The 25,429-nt window shown below is 38.5% G+C and overlaps 1 protein-coding gene across 1 annotated transcript in view; it reads left to right on the forward strand.

The window, feature by feature from the left end:
• Positions 1-25,429, forward strand: part of LOC136378264 (aldehyde oxidase 4-like) — a 95,109-nt gene that overhangs the window by 28,191 nt on the left and 41,489 nt on the right. Inside the window, exons 11-20 of the mRNA XM_066344944.1 lie at positions 8,431-8,582; positions 9,714-9,807; positions 10,833-10,942; positions 12,955-13,136; positions 15,707-15,869; positions 19,065-19,157; positions 19,888-20,057; positions 20,374-20,488; positions 21,410-21,532; positions 23,285-23,381. Coding sequence (XP_066201041.1) covers positions 8,431-8,582; positions 9,714-9,807; positions 10,833-10,942; positions 12,955-13,136; positions 15,707-15,869; positions 19,065-19,157; positions 19,888-20,057; positions 20,374-20,488; positions 21,410-21,532; positions 23,285-23,381 — 1,299 coding nt within the window. The remainder of the gene's footprint in view (positions 1-8,430; positions 8,583-9,713; positions 9,808-10,832; positions 10,943-12,954; positions 13,137-15,706; positions 15,870-19,064; positions 19,158-19,887; positions 20,058-20,373; positions 20,489-21,409; positions 21,533-23,284; positions 23,382-25,429) is intronic.

Below are 25,429 nucleotides of genomic sequence, written 5' to 3' on the forward strand. Positions count from 1 at the left end.
TCAGACAGACCATTAATTTCTTCACTCACTGGAAACTCCATACCAAAGAACTCACAGGTAGAGATGAAGCAGGGGTAAGCCGGCCTGGCACTGGAGAGGGTTGGAAGGAAGGTGTGGAGGCACTTGGTGAGGGTGGAGTGCAGGGGTTGGGGAGCTAGGACCTATAGAATTGAAACCAGTGTTTCTCAACCTTGTTACTGTTGCCTCTCTAAGGGCAATAGAAATTTTTTTCTATAATCAATCCTCCTTAAAATTTTAAAACCACAGACAGACAATATATCTGCTCATGTGCAAAGAGAAATATTTTTTCACCCTCCTGGAAGCAGAATTTCTCCCTTTAAGAATGCATAAACTGGATGACATCACGCGTTCCATGTAAACATCCCGTGATGAAACTGACCCAAGGTATAGTCAGATATCTACTCTTGTTCTGATAAGGGAACAGAAGGCTCTAGAAGAAGGGCAAATGGGCAATTTGAATTTGCCAATCAGTTCCCACTTAGGCTCAGTGATCTTTTGAAAGTCTTACAAAATTTTGGCTGAAATTTTGATATTAAACCAGTACATTCTGGAAAACACTAAATTGGAAATAAACTAATAATTTTAGATATTTTTATTGATATGTACTAACATATGTGGCATCTATGGCTGTATACATGACTGAGAGAAAGAATTTTGTACCTAATATTTGAGATTAATGGTAATTGCCAGAAATAAATTTTCCCTTTGCATTTTGTCATTCTAAGTGAATATGAAAAGAGAAGCTGTATTTGAAAGATGGCTTCCATGTAGCCCATGTCTCTCTCTTTTTTTTTTAAATAATTTTATTTTAATGGGGCGACATCAATAAATCAAGATACATATATTCAAAGATAACAAGTCCAGGTTATCTTGTCGTTCACTTATGTTGCACACCCATCACCCAAGGTCAGATTGTCCTCTGTCACCTTCTATCTAGTTTTCTTTGTGCCCCTCCCCCTCCCCTTCCCATCTCCCTCTCCCCCCTCCCCCCGTAACCACCACACTCTTATCAATGTCTCTTAGTTTCACTTTAAAGTCCCACCTACGTATGGAATAATGCAGTTCCTGGTTTTTTCTGATTTACTTATTTCATTTTGTATCATGTTATCAAGATCCCACCATTTTGCTGTAAATGATCCAATGTCATCATTTCTTATGGCTGAGTAGTATTCCATAGTGTATATGTGCCACATCTTCTTTATCCAGTTATCTATTGACAGGCTTTTTGGTTGTTTCCATGTCCTGGCCACTGTGAACAATGCTGCAATGAACATGGGGCTGCATGTGTCTTTACGTATCAATGCTTCTGAGTTTTGGGGGTATATACCCAGTAGAGGAATTGCTGGGTCATAAGGTAGTTCTATTTTCAGTTTTTTGAGGAACCACCATACTTTCTTCCATAATGGTTGTACTACTTTACATTCCCACCAACAGTGTATGAGGGTTCCTTTTTCTCCACAGCCTCTCCAACATTTGCTATTACCTGTCTTGTTAATAATAGCTAATCTAACAAGTGTGAGGTGGTATCTCATTGCAGTTTTGATTTGCATTTCTCTAATAACTAACGAAGATGAGCATCTTTTCATAAATCTGTTGGCCATTTGTATTTCTTCCTGGGAGAAGTGTCTGTTCATGTCCTCTTCCCATTTTTTTATTGGATTGTTTGTTTGTTTGTTGTTGAGTTTTATGAGTTCTTTGTAAATTTTGGAAATTAGGCCCTTATCTGAGCTGTTGTTTGAAAATATCATTTCCCATTTAGTTGGCTGTCTGTTTATTTTGTTATCAGTTTCTCTTGCTGAGCAAAAACTTTTTATTCTGATGTAGTCCCATTCATTAATTTTTGCCTTCACTTCTCTTGCCATTGGAGTCAAATTCATAAAATGCTCTTTAAAACCCAGGTCCATGAGTTTAGTACCTATGTCTTCTTCTATGTACTTAATTGTTTCAGGTCTTATGTTTAGATCTTTGATCCATTTTGAGTTAATTTTAGTAGAGGGGGATAGACTGTACTCCAGTTTCATTCTTTTGCATGTGGCTTTCCAGTTTTCCCAGCACCATTTATTGAAGAGGCTTTCTTTTCTCCATTGTGTGTTGTTGGCCCCTTTATCAAAAATTATTTGACCATATATATGTGGTTTTATTTCTGGACTTTCTATTCTGTTCCATTGGTCTGAGTGTCTACTTTTCTGCCAATAGCATGCTGTTTTGATTGTCATGGCCCTGTAATATAGTTTGAAGTCAGGTATTGTAATGCCCCCAGCTTCATTCTTTTTCTTTAGGATTGCTTTGGCTATTTGGGGTTTTTTATAGTTCCATATAAATCTGATGATTTTTTTGCTCCATTTCTTTAAAAAATGTCATTGGAAGTTTGATGGGAATTGCATTAAATTTGTATATTGCTTTGGGTAATATGGCCATCTTGATTATATTTATTCTTCCTAACCAAGAACAAGGTATATTCTTCCATCTCATTATATCTTTTTTGATTTCCCTTAACAATGGTTTATAGTTTTCATTATATAAGTCCTTTACATTCTTTGTTATGTTTATTTCTAAGTATTTTATTTTTTTTGTTGCAATTGTGAAGGGAATTATTCTTTTGAGTTCATTCTCAATTGTTTCATTGTTGGCATATAAAAAGGCTATTGACTTCTGTATGTTAATTTTGTATCCTGCGACCTTACTGTATTGGCTTATTGTTTCTAGAAGCCTTTTCGTGGATTCTTTGGGGTTTTTGATGTATAGGATCATATCATCTGCAAAAAGTGATACCTTTACTTCTTCTTTTCCGATATGGATGCCTTTTATTTCTTTGTCTTGTCTGATTGCTCTGGCTAGAACCTCTAGTACCACATTAAATAAGAGTGGAGAGAGTGGACAACCCTGTCTTGTTCCTGATTTAAGGGGGGAAAGGCTTCAGTTTAGTGCCATTTAATATGATGTTAGCTGATGGTTTATCATATATGGTCTTAATCATGTTGAGATATTTTCCTTCTATATCCATTTTGTTGAGAGTCTTAAACATAAAGTTGTGTTGTATTTTATCGAAAGCCTTTTCTGCATCTATTGATAAGATCATGTGGTTTTTGTTCTTTGATTTGTTGATATGGTGTATTACGTTAACTGTTTTACGTATGTTGAACCATCCTTGAGATTCTGGGATGAATCACACTTGATCATGATGTATTATCTTTTTAATATGTGTTATATTCGATTTGCTAGTATTTTGTTTAGTATTTTAGCATCTGTATTCATTAGAGATATTGGTCTGTAGTTTTCTTTTTTTGTGCCATCCTTGCCAGGTTTTGGTATGAGGGTTATGTTGGCCTCATAAAATGTGTTTGGAAGTATTGCTTCTTCTTCAATTTTTCAGTAGAATAGGAACCAAGTCTTCTTTGAATGTTTGATAAAATTCGCTGGTATAGCCGTCTGGGCCTGGACTTTTATTTTGGGGGAGGTTTTTAATGTTTTTTTCTATTTCTTCTCTACTAATAGGTCTGTTTAGGCTTTCTGCTTCTTCTTGACTCAGTCTAGGAAGGTTGTATTGTTCTAGGAATTTATCCATTTCTTCTAGGTTGCTGAATTTAGTGGCATAAAGTTTTTCATAGTATTCTACAATAATTCTTTGTATATCTATGGTGTCCGTGGTGATTTCTCCTCTTTCATTTTGGATTTTGTTTATATGAGTTCTTTCTCTTTTTTCCTTGGTAAGTCTTGCCAAGGGTTTGTCAATTTTGTCGATCTTTTCAAAGAACCAGCTCCTTGTTCTATTAATTTTTTCTATAGTTTTTCTGTTCTCTATTTCATTTATTTCTGCTCTGATTTTTATTATCTCTTTTCTTCAGCTGTTTTTGGGTTGTCTTTGTTCTTCTTTTTCTAGTTCCTTAAGGTGGGAAGTTAAGTGGTTCTCTTGGGCTCTCTCTTGTTTGTTCATATATGCCTGAAATGATATGAACTTCCCTCTTATCACTGCTTTTGCTGCATCCCATAGATTCTGATATGTCGTATTGTCATTTTCATTAGTCTATATATATCTTTTGATCTCTGCACTTATTTCTTCTTTGACCCATTCATTTTTTAAAAGTATGTTTTTTAGTTTCCACATTTTTGTGGGATTTTTTTCCTCTTTTTTTGCAGTTGAATTCTAGTTTCAAGGCTTTATGATCAGAAAATATGCTTGGTACAACTTCAACTTTTCTGAATTTGCTGATGTTGTTTTTGTGGCCCAACATATGGTCAATTCTTGAGAATGATCCATGTACACTGGAGAAAAATGTATACTCAGTCACTTTGGGATGAAATGTCCTGTAGATATCTATCATATCCAGGTTCTCTAGTGTTTTGTTAAGGCTACTATGTCTTTGTTGATTCTCTGTTTGGATGACCGATCTAGAGCCGTCAGCGGTGTATTGAGGTCTCCAAATATGATTGTATTTTTGTCAGTTTTTGTTTTAAGATCAATTAGTAGCTGTCATATATTTTGGTGCTCCTTGGTTTGGTGCATATATATTAAGAATTGTTATGTCTTCTTGATTCAGTGTCCCCTTAGCCATTATGAAATGACCATTTTTGTCTCTGAGTACTTTTGCTGTCTTGTAGTCAGCATTATCAGATATGAGTATTGCTACGCCTGCTTTTTTTTGGATGTTATTTGCTTGGAGTATTGTTTTCCAGCCTTTCACTTTGAATTTGTTTTTATCCTTGTTACTTAGATGAGTTTCCTGTAGGCAGCATACAGTTGGATTTTCTTTTTTAATCCATTCTGCTACTCTATGACTTTTTATTGGTGAGTTTAATCCGTTTACATTTAGTGTAATTATTGACACTTGTGAGTTCCCTATTTCCATTTTATATCTTGCTTTCTGTTAGTTTTGTGTCTTGTTTGATCCTTCTCTTTCGTTTTTCTATCTTTTGTTTTTATTTGGTTGTATTCCATACATCTTTCCTCTCTTGCTATCTTTTTTATCTCGTGTGCTTCTGTGGTGGTTTTTTCAATGGTGGTTACCTTTGAGTAATGAAAAGGGTTCCTACCCTGTTCATTGTAGTGCACTATTTTGTGAGTACTTTTGCACTCCATCGTCCTTTGCTACTGTTAATCTCCATCCTCTCCCCCTCCCTTCCTTTTTGTTGTTGTCACAGTTTAAATTTGGTTTTATTGTGTTCTTCTTAGAGCTTTTACTTGTGGCTTTGTTTTTTTGTTGTTGTTGTTCTATGTATCTGATTGGAGAACCCCCTTTAGTAATTCCTGGAGTGGGGGCTTTCTGATGATAAATTCCCTCATCTTTTCTGTATCTGTGAATGTTTTTATTTCTCCTTCATATTTGAAGGATAGCTTTGATGGGTATAGTATTCGTGGCTGAAAGTTCCTCTCTTTCAGGACTTTAAATATTGTGGTCCACTCTCTTCTAGCTTGTAGAGTTTCTGCTGAGAAATCTGATGATAATCTAATGGGCCTTCTTTTATATGTTGTATTCTTCTTTTCCCTGGCTGCCTTGAGAATTTTTTCTTTGCCGTTGGTTTGTGCCAATTTTATTATGATGTGCCTTGGAGTTGGTTTGTTGGGGTTAAGAAAACTCAGAGTTCTGTTTGCTTCTTGAATTTGAGGCTTTAGTTCTTTCCACAGGCTTGAGAAGTTCTCAGCTACTATTTGTTTGAGTATGTTCTCCATTCCATTTTCTCTCTCTTCTCCCTCTGATATACCTATTATTCTTATGTTATTCTTTTTGATGGAATCAGATAATTCTTGTAGGGCTATCTCATTTTTTTTCATTTTTGAGTTTCTTTCTTCTTCTCTCTGTTGTGCCTCAAGTTGCTTGTCTTCTATTTCACTAATCCTGTCTTCTATCTGGCCTGTTCTATTAGTTAAGCTTGTTACCTCGTTTTTCAGCTCATGAATTGAGTTTTTCATCTCTGTTTGATTTGTTTTTATAGTTTCAATTTCCTTGGAAATATATTCTTTGTGTTCATCGAGTTGTTTTCTGAGCTCCCTACATTGCCTTTCTGTGTTTTCTTGTATACCTCAGAGGATTTTTAGGATTTCTATCTTAAATTCTCTGTCATTTAACTCCAAGGTTTCCAATATATTAAATTTTTTCTCCATGATTTTTCCTCATCTATCTGTGTTACCTCTCTTTCTTTTGTATCCATGATATTTGATTTTCTCTTCCTTAATGGCATCTGAGGGTGGTTTTGTTGATAATATTAATGAGATTTAATAAAGAATAAAAAGTTAAAAAATATAAAAAATTAAAGAGTTGTTTTTTTAAAAAAATAATAATTAAATAAAGAAAAATAAAATAAAATTAAAATTAAAAAAAGGAAATTATTCCCCCCCCCCTCCTTTTTTCCTCTCCTCTCCTCTCCCCTCTTTCTTGAGAAAATCTTGTGGTGAACTGTGAATTATATTGTACTAAATAGAACAGACAATGCCTGTAATAGAGAGCCTGAATTGGGGAGAAGTAATAAAGGGGCAAAAAATAAAATAAAAAAAAGAAAAATTAAAGGGTGTATGGACTCACAAAAAGCAAATAAGAAAAAAATTTGGGTCAAGAATAAAATGATTTGCTTTTAGTTGTTGGTTGACTAAGAGTTATGATGAGAGGAATAAGAGGGAAACAGGAAAATGGGGGGACAAATTAAAAAATTACTATTGTATTTAGTGGAACAAGAACTAGATAAAATGGAGAGCCAGGGATGGGAGCACTGCTAGTGTGTTAAAAAGGTGAAGTAAAAAACCCCCAAAATGCCACAAACATAAGTTTGAGTCCCAGATAAGATATTGTTTGTTATTGAGGTTTGAATGAGAGGAGACGTAAAGGAGAAAGGAAGAAACTAATATAGAGGGAGAAAAGAAAGAGAGAGAGAGAAAAAAAAGAGGGAACCACTAAAAGAAGAAAAAACAAAAAAGAGAGAGAGAGAGTGAGTTAAGGGTTTTGGAGTGCAACCCTCATAGAGAGAAAGGAAGAGGAAAGAAAAGATAATGGGAGATGTAACACTTATGGGTAGTGTAGTTCAAGGAGAGGAGAGAATAAGACCAGCAGAGAGTTAAACGACCAAATTGGAGGAGGAAAAAAAAAAATCAAGAATGAAGATAAGAGAAACAAATGAACAAATATAATAAAATGGGATAGGTTATAAAGTCTGAAGATTATTGTTGATGTTGATTTTGAGAGGTTATCGTCTTGCTTTTTCTTTTCTCTCCCTCTTCCTGGTCGGTGACTCTGTACCCCGGGTTCTGCCCCTTTGGCACACTCAGGTAGAGGTTTGCAGTTGATAAGTCTCTATGGCAATGTCGTGTATTGTGCTTCAGTCTTATTGGCAGTCGAGGCTCATTAGCATTTTTAGGCTCCACCAGTGAGAGAGTCCGTGTTCCTGGAGCCTTTCTCCTAGCCTTTCCTTCCTCAATTAGTAGCCTGATAATCCAGCTACGGGGTTGCTGCTGCCTCTGCCTGGATAGTAAGAGGCTCAAAGAGCTGGCAACTCCCTACTCTATTTCCACTCATCACAGGGCTCTGCGTGAGGGTCAGTCAGTCAGAGCTGCTAGCATAATCAGGCGGGGCTTTCGCCCACTCAAAGACCTCTGGCTCTGTCACTCTGTGGGATAACACGGGCGCGCACTGCTGAGGCACTTGGAGGAATCTCTCGCCCACTATCTGCGCGCAGACCAGGAAATCAGGCTGGCCGCCTCACCCTCTGAGTGAATCCCCCTCCCACACGGAAAAGTTCCAGTGTTGGAATTGGCTCTTGCTCCCTCCCCATGCGCGGCTCCCTCAGGGCACTGGAGCAGCCCGGAGATTCCGCTTTCGGCCCACACAAAGGCCTCTGACTCTGCCTCTCTGTGGGGTAACACGGGCGCCCACTCCCGGGGCTTTGGAAGGAATCTCTTGCCTGTTATCTGCGCACGCCGACCTGGAGATCAGGAAAAATGGCTTCCCCGCTTGTCTTTCTTTGTCTGGGTTTGGCACGAGTGTTAGCTTGTATTGCCCGGCTTGCGACAGGAACAGTTTTCCCTCGGCTTGGATCTCTGTGCCATAGCCTGGTTCAGCCATTTGTGCCGCGGCCTGGATCTATTCACCCCCTTTGCCCGCCTCAGTTTCTATATTCTCAGTTCCCAATGAAAGCCGCCCTGTTTAGGTTAGTGAGGAAGGCAGAGCATTTCTTACTCCCTATTTCCTTCGGGGTTTGATTATATATTTAGCCAATTTTTCGCTCGACCATACCTTCGGGTGTATTGCGAAACATCTGGAGGCTCCAAGGATAGGTTTTCTGTTTCTAGTTGAAGATCTTGTTGAGTTTTGAGGGAGATTTATCGGTATCGCTTTCTACCGCGCCATTACTCTGACATCATCTCCTCGCCCATGTCTCTTTTAAAGTTCACTGTCAGGTTTCAATCCAGTATCTTATTTTCAGGGGTGACAATAGGTGCGGGCTACAGCCTTGCCCAGCTGAGTGATACCTTACATTTTATTGTTTCGGAGCAACCGAATGCGAAGACTCAGACCCACCGCGCCCTCCTGAAGCATCTGAAGACACTTGCCGGAGCCCAGATTAGGAATATGGCGGTAAATTCTTTGGTGTTATATAAAATGAGCCTTAGTTATACTTAGTCATATAATCCTGCTCAATTTAGCAAACATTACTCTAAAGAGGAAACACAAGTCAGTGTTGAATAAACCTTTACAACATGAGTGTGTGTGTGTGTGTGTGTATGCGCACGCATCGTGCGCCTGCGCACATGCCCAGTTTCTAATTTTAGCCTGTAACGTATGAATGGAGAAGGCACTTGACCTTGTTAAGCCACTATTTCTCCATTTTAAAAGATAAGGTTCAACTAAATGGACTGTTTCTGAAATCCTGTCCAGGTCTAACAGTCTATGAAATACATCTTTCCAAGGTTTAGTAAACAAGAGCCTACATTTCCAAATTACTTTTTCATGGATGGTTCTCCTCTTAGACCTTTGCACTGAGGTCAGTTTCTAAACATGTGTACCCTAAATGTCATTTCTCGGTTGTCCCCAGTTTAGTGAGATTTCCTTATAATTAAAGATTTAAGAGAAACCGGTTTGAACCACATGGTGGGTAGTTCTGTGGGATTTGGAGGAAAGTACATTTTTCCTTGTTGTTTCTGGTCCTATTTTTGTTGATTCTCAAAACCTGGCATATGTTTTCACCTTTGGCATCTGCTATCCCTTTTTCTGGACCACATTTTCATCTCATCATCTTCCCTTCTTAGCTCCCTTCAAAAGATTTCATTCAAGGCCATATCTGAGGGGCTTTTTTGATGGTTTGGGTGAGAAAGAAATTTTATCACACAACAGCAGAACAAACATTTTGAAGATGAGTGTTCCATATCCCTGTTCTTTAGAGCTTATTCAGACTCCAGTCTCCGCCTTCCCCTGTGTTATTAAACACTCACACCACGGCTCGTTCTCAAAGAAATTTACCTCCTTATTACACATGGGAAAGAAATATTTTATTAAGCAATGTATTTGAACTGGACTGGACTCAGGGGTGGAACTCTTGAATGACATGTTGTCTGAATCTAATTAGCTGCCTTAAAGCTCTGCCAGATCTCTCTATGAAGCAAGGAGGAGGATTACAAGCCTACAGGAGACCACTGTATACATAATTGCTTATTTGTAAAATAAGTAAGTGTAGCTTTAAAAAAAATAATGTTACCTTTATTTATCTAGACTTTAGGAGGACATGTGGTAAGCAGGCTGAATTTTTCTGACCTAAATCCAATTTTAGCAGCAGGAGATGCTATCATCAATCTGATATCTAAAGGTAAGAGACCAACGTTTAGGCATTCAGTTATAATTATCACTGTCAGTTAGGTATCTCCTTCCATAAACCATGTATCTCTAACTTAGACAGACCAAATACATGGGCTATTGCTACATTCCCACAAACATAAGAATGAAACTGAGATCAATTATCCTGTTCTTCGGGTGCTGTATATCTGGTGGATCAGATAAGTTACTGCACATGACCATTTTTCTTATCTATTTGGCCATTACCTTGTAGAATCCAAGCACAGTTTTAAAAATGTATGAGCTGTATCTTTGTGGTTTTAAATTTTTATGGCATATTTGATGTCAGAGATTCATAAAGGTGGATTTTCCTTATATAACTTTTCATTTCAAACAAAATCAAGTTTGTGGGGCATATTACTCACTATTTCTATATTTATTCAAAAACAGCTTTATCCTGGCCAAGGAAAAATGATTTAAACTTAAATAAAAACAATATACATTATTCATAGGGGTACTGTTGTAAGATACCCTCTCTTTGATTAAAATCACATTTAAAAATAAGGTGGATCAAATAAGAGAGTAGGTTAAGCTGCTTAAAGGGGGGGAAAAAGCTGTATATGGGGCTACTGACCTCTGCCACTCATCCATCTCTAGTACTGCAGAGAAGTCACTTAATACTTCTGACTTCTGGGCCTCAGTTATCACATTTCTGAAATATATTCTACCCATTTTCCATTAGCAAAACTGGGTTATTTTTATATAGCTTTAAAGTTCTTCAAGGCCAACACTTGTGAAAGACATATAATGGGTTGTAAGAACCAGAAAATACTTTTCAGCTTATTTGGTCCAACCCTTTCATCTGCAAATGAGGAACCAGAAGCCCCAAAGTTTCTGTGACTTGCCTGAGGTGACGCAGCTTGGAACCTGGAACTCGAACCCACCTCTTCTGGCTCCCTGCCTGCACTCTCTCTTTTTCCCAGATACATCACATCTGCCCTTTGCTGAACAGTCTCCAATTTGATAAGTGCATTCTAATCAAGGTCATTTCTCTGATAGAAGGAGAACGGCAGATTCCTTTAGACGGCCATTTCCTTGAGAGATCACCTGAAGCCAGCCTTAAGTCAGAAGAGATCATGTTATCTGTTTATATTCCCTACTCTACTCAGGTAAGGGCTCCCTGGCCCGCCCCCCACCCCTAGGGAGCCCCACTTACCCTGTACCCCGTGCAGAAGCCACACACAGCCTTCCGGGGACAGTGCCATCTCTGTTTCTAGCCAACCGCTGCCGGGGAAAATGTGGGGGCTGCTCTCAGGAAGGGACCAATTCCCAGGTGACCACTTCATTCACTTTAATTAGGCCCACATTGAGGCTTTTGTGGATCTTAGACACTTTTGTATTCATGGTCCCTCTTGCAATAAAAAAAAGAATAAAATAAATGACCGTACTATTATAAAGATGAATATAATCCAGGCTGCATTGTGTTATATATTCGTTGTTATTACATAAATTTTTTATCTTATGTTCTTTTAATTAAAAGAAAAGTATTTTCGTACACCTTACCTCTCTGCAAAAGGAGAATATTTTATGAGATAAGCTGAATTTTTGGTTTCAGATAAATATGTATTTTAACAAAAAATTGAGTCAAACTATTGTCAGTTTTATCTATAGTAAGTTTTTGGTAAACTAAAAGTTCATCATCATTAAATACTTCCAACTCATACAACATCTGTTAACCACACACTTTAAATAAAATTATTTGTTTATTATCTACCTCCCACTCTGCAAACCAAACACAGGGCTAAATCCAGAAGACACTATACAGATTTCTAGACACATAGTTTGTCTTCGAAATTCTCTAAATCTAGGACAGAGGGCTTGAAAGAGGAAATACCCAAGTTTCTTAGACAGGAAATAAGTGGACAATTAGTTGGAGTAGTTCCAGAGATGGGGCAAGCCTTCCCCTGATGATGTTCAAAGGGGAAGAAAAGCAGTTGGAATCCAGCATAGATCAGAGGAGGGAAGAAGGTGGGAGGACAGCATGGAGGTGGGGGCTTGGAGACCAGGCAGCGGGGCGAGGTGGCTGGAGGAGGCCCAGGAAGCGAGGCTAGGTGGGAGGCTGGGACTCCGTATCTATTGCTTCAGCAGGCAGCTTGTACGTGTTCTAGCAGACCGCAGGCACCAGTGAAGACTTTAAAGCAAGGTAAATTCTTAATGAAAGTGGCATTTTAGGAATATCAATCCACTGGAAATATAGAGGGAAAGTTGGTTGGAGGATACGCTGAAGGTTAAATAAATAGTTAGGAGGTTAATGCAATATTTCAAGTGGGAGAAGTAAAGCAGGGGGTGGCAGCAGGAATGGAGAGAGAAGTCCTCACCACTCAGTAGAGTGAAGTAAATGTGATGTGCATCTCAAACACTTCTTCATCACCTTTGCTTTCTATAATAAAAATGTTTTATCCTTGATAGGGTCCGTGGTGGTAAGATTAACCTCTTCCTCACCCCCACTGGAGACACTGGCCACACATTTTGTCACTCTAATATTTATCATTAATGATAATATTCACCTAAAATGACAAATGTAAACTGGGAAAACACTTTGGAAACCATTTGGTGTGGTGGTTTTCAAGGTTTTTCTTTTTAACGGTAGAACTCTTTATTTGAATGAAATTGACACAGAACACTGAACTAGTTTAAAATGGAGGTTTGGCAGTTCTCTCTGAAAAACACCCCACCTCCTGATCTTCCCCTCATTCCCTGAGACACCATCTGATCAAACCCAATCTTCTCATTTTAAAGAAAATTAAGACCTAAACATTTAAGTCACTTGCCCTGGGCCAAGTGTGCTGATTTGGAGTTGGAAGTAGATAGCGTAGACTAGAGCCAGACTGCTTGGATTTGAACCCCAGCTGTCACTTACTACACAACCTTGTTTAAGTTGCTTCACCTCTCAATTTCCTCATGAGTATTTGGAAATAGTTGAGTTGTTATGAAGATTAAATATTAATATAAATCAAACACATAGGCCCGCACTCACATGTAGTCAGCACTAGAGTAAATAACAGTGAGAATTCAAGTGCATTTACAGGATCCTTTTCATTATAAGAATCATCTAAGTCATGTCTCTTTGTCAGACAGGAGAACTAAGCATTAAACATTCTGAGGGCTTTTCTATTTCCAGTGGCACTTTGTGTCGGGACAGCGAATGCCCCAAAGGCAGAATGCCTTTGCCACCATCAATGCCGGGATGAGTGTGAAATTTGAAGATGGTACAGACACAATCAAGGACCTTAAAATATTCTATGGAAGGGTTGGCCCCACTGTGATCTCTGCAAATGAAACCTGCAAGCAGCTCATTGGGAGGTATATCGCAACACATCTAGAACATGAAGTCAGACATTTCTATTTTAATATTTTAATGAATTAGCACTAAGAAAATTTTCTATGATTATGAAATATACATATATAGTCATTTTAAAAATGTAAGCACTACAAAAAAGCATAAGGAAAATAAAAGTAATCCTAAGACTAATGTCTTTTAAGGTACAATGATTCTTTTACTGCAGTCTCTGTAATAAGATCAGTATACTAATTCTTATACCATATTTCCCCATGCATAAGACGCTCCCATGTATAAGACATACCTTAATTTAGGGGCCCAAAATTTGAAAAAAAAAAGACAACAAATATGAAAAAGTGGGAAATGCAAGTAAAAAAGACATACAACTACTATATAAGACGCACCCAGTTTTTAGACTCCACATTTTTTGAAAAAGAGTGCATCATCCTATACAAGTAGATATAACCTTCAAATTTTCACTTTTCATTAACCTGAAAAGCAAGTAAATATTTTTAATACTGTGTCCTAATAATTCTGAAAATTTCCTTAAACACATAAATAAGATGAAATATTTCAAATGGTTAAATGGCTTTATTCTTGGCACTCTCATTACTTCTAGCATTTGGAGAGTAAATTTTTAAAATTCTTCCAACTAGTGTTTTTCAATAATTTTTGTTCATCAATCATATTCATTGTCAATAATTAGAACTTAATACAAGTTTTTTCTCAGTTACTAAAATAACTGCTTCCAAAGCATTTATATGGAAACTTTCTTTTGTGAAAAACTTCACAACTATAATCAATATTCAGTCACTTACCAGTCATTGCCTGCATAGTGTGCGTGCCAGGCTTGGTCAAGTTGCTAGAGATACAGCAGTGAACAAGATAAAGTCCCAGACCTTGGGATTCTTGATTTTAGTACTTTTGTTACCCACGCTATTAGAGGGAAATCAACATTCCCAGGCCATGAAGTTAAAAAATAATAAAACAGTGGCGCAGTGGATAGAATATATTGTCCTGGAATACTGAGGAACCAGTTTCTAAACCCCAAAAGTCATCAGTTTGAGCACAGGCTCATCCAGCTTGAGCGTGAATTCATCTGGCTTGAGTGCAGGCTCACCAGCTTAAGCACAGGGTCACCAGCTTGAGCGTGGGATCACAGAGATGACCCCATGGTCTCTGGCTTGAGTCCAAGGTTGCTGGCTTGAGCAAGGGGTCATTCACTCTGCTGGAGCTCCCTGGTCAAAGAACATATAAGAAAGCAATCAATGAAAAATTAAGGTGTCACAACAAAGAATTAATGCTTCTCATCTCTCTCTCTTCATTTCTGCCCCCCTTTCTCACTAAAAAAAAATAATAAAAACATACAACCCAAATAAAAAATCAGCAGAGGATCTGAATAGATGTTTCTCAAAACAAACAAACAAACAAACAAACAAACAAAAAAACCATACAGATAGTCAACAGGTACACAAAAAGGTGCTCAACATCAGTAATTATCAGAGAAATGCAAAACAAAACCCCCATGAAATATCATTCATACCTGTTTGAATGGCTATCATGAAAAAGACAAGAACTAATAAGTGCTAGTGAAGGTGTGTAGAAAAGTGGATGTTTATGCTTTTTTGATGGGAATGTATATTGGTGTAGGCACTGTGGAAAATAGTATAGAAGTTCCTCAGAAAATTAAAAATAGAACTACCATATGATCCAGTGATTTTTTTCTGGCTATTTTTCCAAAGAAAATAAACACACTACCCCAAAATATATATGCACTCTCATGTTCATTGCATCATTATTTAGAATAACCAAGATATGAAAGCAACCTAGGTGTCTATTGATGGATGAATGGATTTTAAAATGTGCTATATAGATATAATGGAATATTATACAGTCATGAGAAAAAGAAAATCTTGACATTTGCAACAATATAAATTGACTCTGAGAAATTACACTAAGTAAAAAAAGTCAGAGAAGAACAAATATCATAGAACCCGACTCATCTGTAGTATACAAAACAAAACAAACTATAAACTCATGGATACAGAAAACAGATTGGTAGTTGCAGCTGGGGAGGGGGGAAAGATGGGTGAAGGAGGTAAAAAAGTACAAGCTTCCAATTATCAAATAAATAATTCATGGGAATTTAATGTACTGCATGGTATCTATAGTTAATAATACTATATTATGTATCTAAAAGTAGTAAAGAGAGGGTGGATCTTAAACGTTCTAATCACAAGAAAGAAACTTTGTACTACATGGGATGATGGGTGTTATCTAGACTTATTGTGATGATCATTATACAATATAGTATCCAAATATCGAATCATATTGTTTACCTGAAATTAATATAATGTTATATGTCAGGTATATCTTCATTAAAAAGCAAAAATAATAAAAAAAAATTGCAAGTAATAATAAAGGAGGACTTGGTAAGGAAATTTGGGAACCAAAGCATCAGATTCTAAAGAAAGCTAGTGAAATATTTGAGTTGAGTTCAAAGATGGATACAGATTGCTGTCCACCTTCCTATGTTCCATCACTTTAGTCTGTCTTTGCCGCTCCTGTGAAATGTTGACATCTTTCCTTCCAGGCAGTGGGATGACCAGATGCTGAGTGATGCGTGCCATTTGGTCCTGGGTGAGATTCACATTCCACCGGACGCTGAGGGCGGCATGGTAGAATATAAGCGAACCCTCCTCATCAGCTTACTCTTCAAATTCTACCTCAAAGTGAGGCGAGGACTGCATAAAATGGTAAGTGACTTCTCGGAGTTCGGGGTGCCTTGCCGTTCCGAGTGCGAGTCCATCCATGAAGGCCTTCCCCTGCCTGGTTTTGATACTACAGCGTGGGTACCGGGGCTGTGTCCTCAGCGTGGTGCGCAGCTTCCTCCTCGCCCTCCTGCGTTCCTCTCCTTCCCTTCTCCTTCACTCCTGCGCTGAGAAGGGGGCCACCTCGTTACTCCATTTGACCTATAATTGGTGTGAATAATATTAATATGCAATTTGACCTGTAGTAGCAAAAAAACTTCAACCCCTTAATTATAACATCTTTTCTCACTTAATAACATTTTTGTTAAAATAATACCAATATTAATATTTAGAAAATGTGAATAAGCCAAAAAGGAGGAGAAAAGTAATTTGTAAATCTATCCCCATAGTGAACCACTATTAATATTTTTGTGTGTATCCTTCTAAACCCTTCCCTATGGATGTGTATGTAGATATGTCACACACGGCCATCAATAAAATTGTTTAGTATAGCTTAGTTCACTTAGTAACATATACATCTTTCAATGTCATTAAATATTGTTCAGTGACATCATGACATATGGTTGCATGGCAAGTTTATGGAAACATGGATTATTATTTGCCCTATTCTTTATTTTTAGACATTTAGATTGTTTCCAGATTTTTGTTAAGTATTTTCTTTTCTAGCCTAGTTTAAAGTGACTTCCACAGCAGTTTCTTAAAATATGGGCACATGACTGAGTCTCCCCTTGATACCCCATGAGCTTACTCAAAAATGGAAAATGACTACAGCCACATTTCTTGTATGGCTGAGAATTCTACTATCTTAGTTAAGTCAGTCCTTTTTAAAATTATTAACATTATTTATTATTAGTAGTATCATATTCTGTTCTATTATATACTCTATTATGTGTACATAGTATTTCAGTATATTAATCTCTCATCAAGAAACACCTCAAAGACATACCCAGAAACAATGTTTGACCAGCTCTGTGGATATAATATACCCCAGCCAGGTGGAGAGAAAATGAACCATCCCATAGGTTGCTAGATGGCTAAGTGAATCAATGAATGAATGGCTCCTGAAGAGGAGGGCCGAGGTGCCTGCAGTGGTCCACCACTTCTCCAAGGCCTTGTGACACCCAGCGTCCATGGGCAGCGATGGGAACACAGACCCCATGAAGAGAAAGCTTTGGGCATCTCTGCCCAGAGAGTCCGTGCTCTGCCCACAAGGACCTCTGAGCTCCGCAGCCTCCCTGATAGAAGAAAGAAGGAACTTTGCAACCCTCAAACTGACCCTCAGCAACTTCCCAAGACAGTGACATGAAGTTCATTGGGGAAAAAACATTCTTGAAGGTTAAAGAAAGTGAGAGAAAGGAAATGAGTCCCTGGTGTGCACTAAAAGGATTTAGGGCTCTTACTGTTTTACTTAATTTCACAATATAGTGTTGGTTTTCATGTCTTTCTGCTCTTGTAAAGTACGAGCTTCTGAGAGCAGGATGTCCTGTCTGTGACTGTGTGCCTCCTCCTCTCCTGGCCTACAAGCTGTCCAAGAAAGCCAATTACTAACCCATTTCACAGATGAGGAGGCCACTGCTGAGAGAAGTGCCACCTGTCCAAGACGTAACACAAGTGCCAAGGTCAAGACTGGGTGCCAGGCTGCTTAGCTCCAAACCAGTTCTTCCCACGTTGACACCACAGGTGACAGGACATACTGGGGAACAGGAGAAGCGCCCTGCAGTGAGGAACTCTCAGCCTGAGGATCCAGACAGGAGAGGAAGACAGAGGATGGGCCCATGTTAAACCCTCCCTGAAAGCTCCGAGGGCTGCACCCACCAGGACACCCACCCAGCACAGGTCCCGCCAGCCTCCCCAAAGCAAATTCAGACTTCGCTGTGGCTTCCGTCTCACCCTCTCCTGCTCAGTGCTCTGCATTGGGGAGAGAGCCGAATCCCCAATCTGGGTGACCAATAACAATAAAAAACATTAATAGCCACAATTAAAAATATGATCAATATATATCTAATATATTATTGTATATACAGGGTGAAGTAAAAGTAGGCTTACAGGTGTTCATATGAAAATAATACAATAATTTAAAAATAATAATACAAAAATAAACTTTCACATACTCACAAGTGTAAACCAACTTTTGCCCCACCCTGTAATCTAGTAAATATATGTTTCTTTAATATCTACTGGATATTATCATATATTCTCTAACATATCACATATTCTATTATGTTTTATATTCTATCATTGTTGAAGAATTTACAATACAGAAAAGGAAAATTTTTAAAAATCAACTCTAGTTATCCCATGATTAATATTTGAATGTACGCTTTTATGTTTTTTAAATAAAGAAAGGACCATACTGTAAACGAAGTTTTGTAACTATTTTTTTTTCACTTAACTGTACTTCATGAGCATTTTTCTTTTTCTTTTTTTTTATTTTTATTTTTTTAAATTTTTATTTTATTTATTCATTTTAGAGAGGAGAGAGAGAGAGAGAGAGAGAGAGAGAGAGAAGAGAGAGACAGGGGGGAGGAGCAGGAAGCATCAACTCCCATATGTGCTTTGACCAGGCAAGCCCAGGGTTTCGAACCAGCGACCTCGGCATTTCCAGGTCGACGCTTTATCCACTGCGCCACCACAGGTCAGGCATGAGCATTTTTCAATGTCAATAAATACACTTCTACAAAATCATTTTTAATGACTGCAGAATATTATATCTTGTGGATATATCATCATTTGTTTAGCTATTTCCCTGTGGTTGGGTGTTCAGTTTAATTTTAGTTTCCTCACTATCACAAATCATCTGTTATTAGAAATCCTTGTGCATGGCTCACAAGTCATCTTTGTCCACTCCCTCGGTTGTGTCTTTGAGATACATGCCCAGGAGATTGGGGTGGATTTGAAATTACAGAGTCTATTTAAAAGTGTGCATACTTCCACTCATTCGGAAAGGTGACCTTGTTGTGATGTGAAACTCTTTACTTCCTGGATGTAACACTCACTTTATGGTGTGCATAAGTAGATGTAGTGTTCTTCAAACAACTGCTACCGACCTAGGAAACTTGAAGCTCTGGGCTCTCTCCCAGCAGAACTGGAATCTAATTTCTCAGATAACCCTATTTCTATATACTTTTTTTAAGCTAGTCACTCATTATAAAATTAAATGTGATATGATCTTCTTTTAAGGATCCCCAGAAGTTTCCTGATATCCCAGAAAAGTTTGTGAGTGCTCTAGAAAATTTCCCCATAAAAACACCCCAAGGAGTTCAGATGTTCCAGGTTGGTGGGTAGCGTTTTGTTTTTTTAATCTGTTTATTCATTCAGATGTATACATTATGCATGTACTTCCTTTTTTCAATAGCTATATTTTGTATTACTTGTAAAGATAAAGTCTACTAACCCAAGTTGATGTTACCCAATGTCATCCACACACGACTTGTTTGGTTTAGCTTTTATGTTTTTACTCAAGACTAAACAAGGAATTTAATTGTGAATATCCTTTCTTCAGTAATTTCAGTTTTGTAGCTTAAAATTTTCTCCTTTCCCTTCCAGAGTTGGTCCATTCTTTTAAACCTGACTCAACATTTACTACTTCTAAAAAGTCTTCCCTGTTTTATTACAGCCACCCTGAGTCTCCCAGGAAACTGTATTTTCCTTGCACCATATAAGTTATGTGCATTATTCTGTAGGAATCTATGAAACCAATCATATTATTTTAATGTATGTGTTCTGATTCCACAACAAGGGTGTAGAATTCTCGAGGACAGGAACAATGTCTCCTTTTGGGAAGGAGAAGTGGGGGCCTGGAGAGATGAGGGGAAGAGGCTGTAACCAAGAATATATTCTTTACTTTAATTCTCAATGGATATTTGTTAACTCTCACTCATGGATATGGATACACAATTGCCTCTAGCTTCTCATAACTTACATTTAAACCAGATATATCCGACCCAATTTTCAGGGCAGGAGCTTATCTGGCAGTGAAATAACATGCTCTGTTCATTAACAGTGTGTGGATCCCCACCAACCCCCACAAGATCCGATCGGCCACCCAATCATGCACCAGTCAGCTATTAAACACGCCACCGGGGAAGCTGTGTACGTTGATGACATGCCCCCCATCGCCCAAGAACTCTTCCTGGCTGTAGTTACCAGCACCAGAGCTCACGCAAAGATCACGTAAGGAAATCAAAGATGTTCCTAGAAGTTACTGAAATATGTTAACAATGTTATAAACAAATTGAGAACTTACTGAATAGTTAAGTCAGGTAGGAGTGTTTATTTCTTTTCCTGGATGGGACTCAGTCATTTTGAAAGTAGTTAAGATAAAAAAAAAAGGCACTTATGGCCAAGAGTCAGAACACCAACGTAGAATACTGCCCCATGATTTATATGAGGTCCATTGTAGTTTTTCCCTGTGTTTGAGAAATCATTTGTGTGTTACCCTGAACTTACCTTTGCACTTTAATGTGTACTTTAAAATTTCCTCTCCTAGATCCATTGATGTTTCAGAAGCCCTGGCACTTCCAGGTGTTGTTGATGTGATCACCGCAGACGATGTTCCGGGAGATAACAACTATCACGGAGAGGTTCTCTATGCACAGAATGAGGTGAGTGATTTGTATGCGGCTTGTGATTCAAATACTTTGCTGAAATGGCATGTCATACTTTCAGAGAACCAATGACTCCACCTCAGTGATGCTCAAATTTATTTGGAATTGTAGATAGACCCTTATGAGATTCTAACAAAAACCATAATCCTTCTTAAGGAAGGCTTCTAAAGAAAAGTTATAAAAGTCAGAGAAGCAATATAGGACAACATAGAAGCAATAAAAGAACCTTCAGAATTTCAAGAATTTCAGGAGGACAGGAGTACCATGGGTGATCTGGGAATGGGGAAGAATGCAGCAGAAGACAATCAAAGGCCAAATATAACTTATAACTGCATTCAATTCTTTACCCCCTTAATCCTACTCAAGCCTTTGTTTTAAATTTATTCTATAGGTAGAAAATAATGTTTCTTTTATTTATTTATTTGTTTGTTTATTTTTCCGAAGTGAGAAGCAGGGGTGTCACAGACAGACAGACTCCTGCAGACACCTGACTGAGATTCACCTGGCATGCTTACTGGGGGTTGATGCTAAGCTTATCTGGGGCGTTGTTCTGCTGCAACCGGAGCCATTCTAGCACCTAAGGCGGAGGCCATGGAGCCATCAACAGCGCCCAGGCCAACTTTGCTCCCATGGAACCTCTGCTGCGGGAGGGGAAGAGAGAGAGAAAGAGACAGAAGGGAGAGGGGGAAGGGTGGAGAAGCAGATAGGCACTTCTCCTGTGTGCTTTGGTCTGGAATCAAATCTAGGACTTCCACATGCTGGGCCAATGCTCTACCACTGAGCCAGCCAGCCAGGGCTGAATATAATGGATTTTTTTAGTCACAGGACCCAGTGGGTAAATGTAAAAATTTGGAAACAGTAAGTCCATTTTAGTGATTCTATGTTTTAGCTAATTACATGCATGTGGGTTTTCTGCAGGTCATTTGCGTGGGTCAGATCATCTGTACCGTGGCTGCAGATACCTATGCGCATGCAAAAAACGCTGCTAAAAAAGTGAAGATTGCTTATGAAGACATAGAACCTAAGATTATCACAATAGAGGTATTCAGGCTGCTTTGTATCTTCAAGAATGACTAGGGTGGTGTACTTTGGGAAGAATTGAATCCGGGGAGTCACAAAATAGTATAAATTGGGTTTTGTCTATACTATACTTTGTTCAGAGTCACCTACTGTTTTAGGGAGAAAGCTTCAGCACTCTGCACCTTGGACATAATACTGAGAATTTTCTTGCCTGGTGTTCCTTTCCTTCCTGTGTCCTCTTTTCCTCGCGTGGCTTTGGCCAAAGCATAGGCTCATATACAGATAGGTAATTCCAGAGGAAGGTCCTTATGGCCTCACATACAAAAGCAGTCAGTGGGAAAATCCAGAGCACTGTGAAACTCAGAACATTTACCGAATTACAACTTGGGCCTTCTCTGTCTCTTACCCAATTCCTGCTAGAGCACAAGCTCTGGAGATAAAAATACTCAGATTCATTTAATAGGGTATTAAATCAGAGCTTTGACAAGTTGCTTAAATTCATCATATCTCAGCTTTCTGATCTGTAAAATGGGAACTATGAAAGTACTTATATCAAAAGGCCATCATGAGGTTTCAATGAGAGACTACACATAAAATGCTTAAAACAGCACCTGGAATGTGCGATGCCTTGAATAAAGGTTAGCTATCATTTTGTTTTAGTTGTTATTAATAAGGTCAAAAGCATGTTCATGGTGTTAAATCTCTGGTGCTTAGCCAAGCACTAAATGCAGAGTAAGTATTCAGTAAATGGTGTGGTGGAGGGGTGGATGCATGCATAAGCAATATGAAACCGGCCAAGTGGATACAGTCTCCATCATCCTCTTTGATTCTCCCCTGTTCTTCCCAACATTTGGGAAGTCTTTTCCAGCTATCTTTAAAATGCCTCTTAAATCGGTCCTTTCTTTGTATTCTCACTTTTACCTCTTCCCACCTTCCAGCCCAGTCCTCACCATCTTATTGTCAGATTTACTACAATAATCACTTAAAGAAGCTCTTGGATTTCATCTAAAAATGTTTACCACCACATTAACTTTCTAAGCCACAAAGTTCATCACATGACTTAAAAAGACACACACACACACACACACACACACACACACACACACACACTCAGTATCCCTTAGATAAGGTTCTTATCTATGGAACTCCAGGTCTTTTTTATCTAACCTCACTTCACCTTTGAAGCTCATCCTACTGCTTCTTGTTAGAAAACCTCTCCCCAGCCAGCCTGGCCTTTTTCTCATCTTGGCCCCTCAGCTGAGCTTTAACCTCAAACTACATATGAGGTGCCTTTGATGTCAAATGATACCTCGTAGTCGCTTCTTGAACTGTCCTAATCCTGTGCAATTCAGCACTTAATTTAGGTCACCTACACAGGCCATTCCAGAGCATTCCCTGCCTCACCAGCTCTTCCTTTTCGGTCTCTCTTTGATCTGTTATCAGCCCCTTCTCCACAAAGTTGGCACCTTAATACCAAACTGCCCAAGGTCATCACTCAGCAAACCAGAGGATAGGATTGTGTTTTGTAAATCCTTGTTCCTGGCCCTGCTTCCCCGCCAGCTCTTTCTCCAAGCCCTGCACAAGACTAAGTAGTCACCCATGCCTGTAAAGCATTGTAACCCAATTTCTGTGACTCCAGATTGCTCAGATTGTCTTGGTGTGTGGAGATCTGATAGAGCAGGAGCATGGCATTTTGATTGGTTTGAGTAGCTTATTAGAATGTAAAAACATAAATATATATATATTTTGTTTTGGCTTATCTCTTCCCTGCAGCAAGCCCTAGAGCACAATTCATTTCTTTCTGCTGAGAAAAAAATTGAGCAAGGCAACGTAGAGCAAGCCTTCAAATATGTGGATCAAATCATTGAAGGTAAGTGATGTTGAGCCAAAAAGTAACACTGAAACTCTAAGGCAGAACTTCTCAACCCTAGTATGATTTTTAAATAAAGTTAACTAAATAGACTTATTAATAAAGGGATGCAGTTCGATAAAATTTTACATATGTAAAAATCTATGTAAACACTACCCACTTCAAGGTACAGAACATTTCTAGCACCCTAGAAAGCTTCCTTGTGCCGCCTCTCGGTCAGTAATCTTCCAACTATTCTAACTATTATCACAGTAGGTTAATTTTACCTGTTTTAAACTTCATAATAAATGAAAACTAGAGTGTAACTTCTTCTGTGCCTACTTCTTTTATTCAACCTCGTGTATAGAAGATTCATCCATGTTGTTGCGTAGATCAGTAGTTCTTTTTCACTGTTCAGGAGCATTCCATTGTACAAATATTTCACAATTTATTTATATATCCTACCACTGATGGACTTTTGAGTTGGTTTCAGCCATAGCCTATTATGAATCAAGAACACTGTCGTGGTCAAAAAGGAGGTGCTGTAATAAATGTTACCAAAAGTAATCTCACAGGTGATCTGATTGTAAATTCCAAACATGGTGAGCAGTGATATCCCAGGCATATACCTTCTTTAGTAAAAGTTTTATCTTTGCCTTAAGCAAGCCCTCTCCAATGTTTCCGTGCATCTAGGTTTTTTAGACCCTTCAGAAATATAACCTCCTCACAAGAGCACATCTTGTTAACTATCCTGTAATCAATCCCCTCCTTGTTTTCTCCTATCTTTATGTAATTTTCCTTACATTCATCCTTAATTCCAAATGTATATAAGAAACTGAAAAACTGTCATTTCTTTGTTTTTTTCTTTTTCAAGTGAGAGGAGGAGAGATAGAGAGACAGACTCCTTCATGTGCCCCAACTGGAATCCACTGGGCAACCCCAGTCCGGGGCCGATGCTCTGCCTATCTGGGGCCATGTTTGCAATTAAGCTATTTCTAGCATCTGAGGAGAGGCTTCAGTGCCAGGGACCAGTGCTCTCCAACCAATCAAGCATGGCTGCGAGAAGGGGAGGAAAAGATAGAGAAGGGGAGGGGGAGGGCTGGAGAAGCAGTGGTACTTTTCCTGTGTGCCTTGACCAGGAATCGAACCCAGGACATCCACACACTGGGTAGACACTCTACCACTGAGCCTACTGGCCAGGGCCCAAAACTGTCATTTCTGGAACATTAGAGATCTTGCTTCCCAGAACTGTCATCAGTTTTGCTCCAATAAACTCATAAAATTTCTCTACAGATTGGACATGTCAACAGTGTTATATGTGTCTTTTAGTGAACATAATTCATTTCCAATAGAAGTAGGAATAGACTTGCCAAATGTTACTGTGTTTATAAATTTGCCTTTAGTACTTAATGCCAAACTTTAAAAGAAATCATTTCAATTTTAATTCTATTAACAATTATGAAAGTTTCATTGTTTGTTGTTATTGTCAGTCTTTTTTAAAATTAATTTTAATGGGGTGACATTGATAAATTAGGGTACATATGTTCAGAAAAAACATCTCTACATTAATTTGACATTTGATTATGCTGTATTCCCATCACCCAAAGTCCAATTGTATTCCATCACATTCTAACTGGTTTTCTTTGTGCCTCTCCCCTCCCCTAGCCCCCTCCCTCTCTTCCCCCCCCCCCCGCCCCGTAACCTCAATACTCTTGTCCATGTCTCTGAGTCTCATTTTTATGTCCCACCTCTGTATGGAATCATACAGTTCATAGTTTTTCTGATTTACTTATTTCACTCAGTATAATGTTATCAAGGTCCATCCATGTTGTTATAAATGATCCAATGTTATCATTTCTTATGGCTGAGTAGTATTCCATAGTATATATGTAACAAAGATTTTTAATCAACTCGTCCACTGATGGACACTTGGGCTATTTTCAGATCTTTGCTATTGTGAACAATGCTGCCATAAACATGGGGGTGCATTTCTTCTATTCAAACAGTGCTATGGTGTTCTTGGGGTATATTCTTAAAAGTGGTATAGCTGGGCCAAAAGGCAGTTCGAT

The sequence above is a fragment of the Saccopteryx leptura genome, chromosome 7, assembly GCF_036850995.1.
Source record: "Saccopteryx leptura isolate mSacLep1 chromosome 7, mSacLep1_pri_phased_curated, whole genome shotgun sequence".
Lineage (NCBI taxonomy): Eukaryota > Metazoa > Chordata > Mammalia > Chiroptera > Emballonuridae > Saccopteryx > Saccopteryx leptura.